The following is a 4,882-nucleotide window of genomic DNA, read 5'->3' as shown; positions in this document are numbered from 1 at the left end:
GACATGAGTGTGGGGATAAAAATAATGGAATAAGGCTTTAAAGTGTACCTGAGAGTAGGAATAAAAAAGGTTTTATAATTGCCCGGAGCGTCCTCCAGCATGACTCCGTTCGACTGCAGTCAGTCCCAGTAACTGGCTCAGTCACGTCAGTCAGGCTCTTCTGTGCATACGCAGACAGCTTTGCATGTGCAGAAAAGCCAGACTGACACAACTGAGTCAGATTACCTAGGCTGATTGCGGCTGGTTTACTTTAACTATTGACATTGATAGATTATCTAAATTAGAACAACCTGTAAATATTGTAAATAAATTTAAAAAAAACACAACTTTTTATGTAATACATATTCTATAAGAGGAGTTTCATTGCTTTACAGTGTAATTCTCTGTTACAAACTGGTTTAATAATCTTCTGAAGGCTTTCTTGACATCTTGATTTCGGAAGGTGTAAATAAATGGATTAACCATAGGTGTAAAAGCTGTGTACATAAAGGCCAGGTATTTATCATGATTAGTGCCACCTGGATTTACATACACAATAATAACTGTGCCATAAAACAGACTTGCTACGATGAGATGGGATGTGCAGGTGGAAAATGCTTTTTGCTTGCCTTCATCAGTCTTGATCTTGGTAATAGTTGTGATGATATGGATGTATAACCCCATGATTACTAGAAATGGTAAAACACTATCAAAGGCACCGGTAACACTTGTCGACACACGACTGACGAAAGTATCAGCGCTCGACAACCTTTGAAGTGGAGCAAAGTCACAGAAAAAGTGATCAATTGTGTTAGGACCACAAAATTCCAATTGTGCCGTGAAGATGACGGGGATTAAAACAGTTCCAAAGCCAATGAGCCATGGTAAAATGGCTAACTCAGTACGAAAAGTGTGGGTCATAATCGATGAATACTGTAATGGATTGCTTATAGCCAGATGTCGGTCGAAGACCATGACTGCAAGAAGATAACATTCAGTCACGCCCATGGAGTCGAATACATACATTTGAATAATGCAACCATTGAAAGAGATCACATTGTTTGCTGCGACTAGGTTAGCTAGTAGTTTTGGAACAGTGACAGAGGCAAACATCATTTCTAAAGCAGATAATATGCTAATAAAGAAATACATAGGGCTGGAAAGTGAGGAATCTGTTCTAACAAGCATAATAATGAACACATTGCCCACAATAGATGTAACATAGGTTATGAAAAAAACAAAGGATAATAAGTTTTGAAACTCGTGTAAGTCAGCAAATGCCAACAGAATAAAATGTGTTACAGCTGTCCCATTCATTGTTACCATGTGTATGAACATTCACTTGAAGAAAATGTTTTCTGTAATATTGCACAGCATTCACATTTTAATTGAAATAATGCATATAATAAGGGGAATTCTGTCATTTATCACATTCTGAACATTTCATTTAATGTCTTTTCTTATGTTTTTAGGGGTTTAAAGGGACCTACAAGGCTGCTGAAAAGAACATAGTAAACATTTTCATCATTAAATAAAAAGTCAAAAAGCAGCACCTATTTCTCATCACTTATACAAATTGGCAGAGTTATTTCCAGCAAAGCTCACACTATGTGCATTGCATGATGCCTGGGCTACAAAGGGGCAAAATGCAATGCACACTCTAAATTGTTGAGTGATGCGCACGTTTTTGCACTCTATCCAGAAACGCACTGCAGAATGTATATTAGCATAAAGCAGTCTGTTACAATGCAGAAAAGTGAACTTACCCATACAATTTTGTGGGCAGTGCTTCCCCATGGAGTGCAACACTATGTGTATAGTGTGAACTCACCCTAGTTCAAACCATAACTTGCAATTATGGTGGGGAAAAAAGGCCTGAAACTGCTGTTCACTAGTAAATACTTATGTAAAATTACAATTTAACATTAAGGTATTAGGTATTCCTTTACCACGTTACCTCCCCTGGATCAGTTTCTACATTCCTGCAAAACACCACATTCTTGACCCTTGTTGCTGCTTACTCCTGCTTGATCCCGTGCACGGTCCCACATTTGTTCTCACCGCCGATCATTAGAGGAGGGATGAATGAATAGGAATGTAGTGCCCATTCATTAATCTAAGTCCCCATGTCAATGATCGCAGGCATCAATGAGAAGCTGCTGTCATTGTATCAAAACGAAGTAACACGTCCACGCATTACTTCCTGTTTGCATACTTATAGTATGCTAGTAGGAAGTAATGCGCAAGGACATCTTGTGGCCAAATAGTAAAATTAAATCTACATAGATTTATTGTAATAAAAAGACCCACAAGTACATTTAAAATGAACTCCTTCCCTCCCACAAGGTCCCATAGTACACAAATACATTTTTTGCATTAAAAAATACTTAAATATTTACCTCATGGACTAAACTTTTTTTATTATGTACGTCAAAAGGGTTATTACTGTTATTTTTTAAAATGATGGGCTTTTAACTAGAAATGGACGCAAAACTGAAAAAAAATGCACCTTTATTTCCAAATAAAATATTGGCCCCATACATTGTACTAGGAAAATATTTTAAATCTTGCAAAAGGCGGGACAAATGGGCAAATAAAATGTGCAAGTTTTATCCACAGTAGAATGTTTTATTTTAAAACTATAATGGCCAAAAACTCAAAAATAATTTTTTTCTTATTATTTCCATTAAAATGCAGTTAGAATAAAATTATTCTTAGCAAAAAGGTACCATCCTAAGAAAGCCTAATTGCTGGTGAACAAATCAAGGTATAGATTATTTCAGTGTGATAAGTACTGATAAAGTTATTGGCAGATGAATGAACGCAGCACTGAAACGTGAAAATTGCTCTGGTTTTTAAGGGGAAAAACCCTTGGAGGTGAAGTGGTTAAAATTAGCTTACAAAGTGCACATATCAAAGGATTATTCTCAACAAGAACTCAGGCAGCATAACATCCTTAGCATAAAGGCTGGTACACATGATGCAATTTTTCCATTATTGGTCGATAAATAATTTCCAACATGTCTGATTTGTTCCCAGTTGAAAATGGGGATGTTTTGTGCAGTACTGATCTAAAAGAAACCTTTCCATTTTTGATCGGGAGGAGATTGGACATGCCAGAAATTATAAAATGACTCAGTGACCTTATGAGAATATTGCATTGTGTGTACCAGCCTTTAGTCCTAATGCTCCTTAGGCTGGGAGCACACACAACATAGCACATGAAAGGCTGTGTTTTATGTCATGTTTTATGTTAATGTTGTGTGCATTTTTTTTCTGCATTTTTGGTGCGTTTGCGATCCGTTTTTCATGCGGTTTGCGTGCGTTTAAATGCGTTACCAGTCCGCATATAAGTATGCATTTTCCATAAATGTTTATATTTACATTTATGCAAATCACTAGGAAGACAACAGTAAGTGGAAATACAGCAAAAATATATATATTTTTGGGGAAAAACGCATAGGAAACGCATGGAAAACACATGAAAAACGCATACCATTGCGTTCCCATTGACTTTCATTATGTGCATTTTTTCATGTGTCTAAAACACAGGTTTGAAAACGCAAAAAAACGCATATGCATTTTTTGTATGCGTTTTTTTTTTCTGCGGCCCATAGACTTTCATTAGCGGCAAAAATGCAGCGTTTTACACAACGCTAGCATTTCTGCTATGTGTGCACCCAGCCTCAGACTTCTAAAAATATTTTTTTTCTATATGCATCCATATTAGGGCCAGTGCACACCAAAAACCGCTAGCGGATCCGCAAACGCCAGCGGTTTTTGAAGCTGTTTAAAGCGATTCTACGCATGTTTAGAGAGATTTTCTAAACATGCCTAGCGTTTTTTGGAGCGTTTTTGTGTAGCAGATGTAATTCATGTAACTGAATAGCTTCTGTAACAAAAACGCTTGGAAAACCGCTCTGATCTAAAATTTTTCAGAGCAGTTTTCCACTTTCCTATACTTTAAATTGAGGCAGAAACGCACCAGAAATCTCAAAAATGCTGCAGGACCCGAGTTTGCGTTTGGGGGAAAAAACGAGCCGCTCTGGTATGCACCAGCTCATTGAAATACATTAGCCAAGCAGTTTCCCCCCTGAAAGCCTTTTAAAAAAAAGCTCAGAACCGCTCTAGGAGCTTGATTCACTAAACCGTGATAACTCAAATATCACATCTTATCAAAGATCACACCTTATCAAATATCACACCTTATGAAAAGATATCACACCTTATAAAATATCACACCTTATGAAAAGATATCACACCTTATCAAAGATATCACACCTTATCAAAGTTAACACACCTTATCAGAGTAGCATAGCAAGCGCTACGAACTTATGCCTGCTTATTGGCAATGGCACTTGTCCTGCCTTGAGCCCCTGTGGGTTTGTAGCGCTTGCAATGCTACTCTGATAAGGCGTGTTAACTTTGATAAGGAGTGATATCTTTTCATAAGGTGTGATATCTTTGATAAGGTGTGATATTTGAGGTTATCACAGTTAGTGAATCAAGCCCTTGGTGTGCACCGGCCCTTAGAAAGATTTCTGTAATGTCCTGCCATCTGTGTTTTCTTTTCACCAATCAAGGAAGTGAAAGGCTTTCTTTCCAAAGGGGTTCCAAGCAGCAACAGAGGTGCTAACTTTCTTTAGCTTATCTAAAATATATAGGGCTTGATTCACTAACCGGCGCTAAGCCAGTTAGTGAGCCTTAACACTTTGTGGGCACAAACCAGGGTGCTAGGGGCTTGATTCACTGAGACAAATTCACTAAGACAAATAGCATGCCTTATCAGAGATAAGGGGCCTTATTAGAGTTAGCGCGCCTTATCAGAATAACATAGTAAGCGCTACAAACTTTTGCCTGAGTGATAATTGACAATGAGTAGAGCTCTCGGCATTGTCAATTA

At 37.7% G+C, this 4,882-nt stretch overlaps 1 protein-coding gene across 1 annotated transcript; it reads right to left on the bottom strand.

Moving 5' to 3' along the window:
* Positions 1–360: 360 nt before the first annotated feature.
* LOC137533530 (olfactory receptor 6N1-like) lies at positions 361–1,296 on the bottom strand. The gene has a single exon (XM_068254903.1). The coding sequence runs from the start codon at positions 1,294–1,296 to the stop codon at positions 361–363; it is 936 nt and encodes a 311-aa protein (XP_068111004.1).
* Between the last annotated feature and the right edge of the window lie 3,586 nt (positions 1,297–4,882).

This window comes from Hyperolius riggenbachi, chromosome 9 (assembly GCF_040937935.1).
Source record: "Hyperolius riggenbachi isolate aHypRig1 chromosome 9, aHypRig1.pri, whole genome shotgun sequence".
NCBI lineage: Eukaryota > Metazoa > Chordata > Amphibia > Anura > Hyperoliidae > Hyperolius > Hyperolius riggenbachi.
Note: the sequence above shows the minus strand (reverse complement) of the source record. Positions and strands in the feature narration are given on the sequence as shown.

Excerpts from the sequence above, each read along its gene's own strand:
- LOC137533530 (XM_068254903.1), bottom strand. The coding sequence starts at position 1,296 with ATGAATGGGACAGCTGTAACACATTTTATTCTGTTGGCATTTGCTGAC.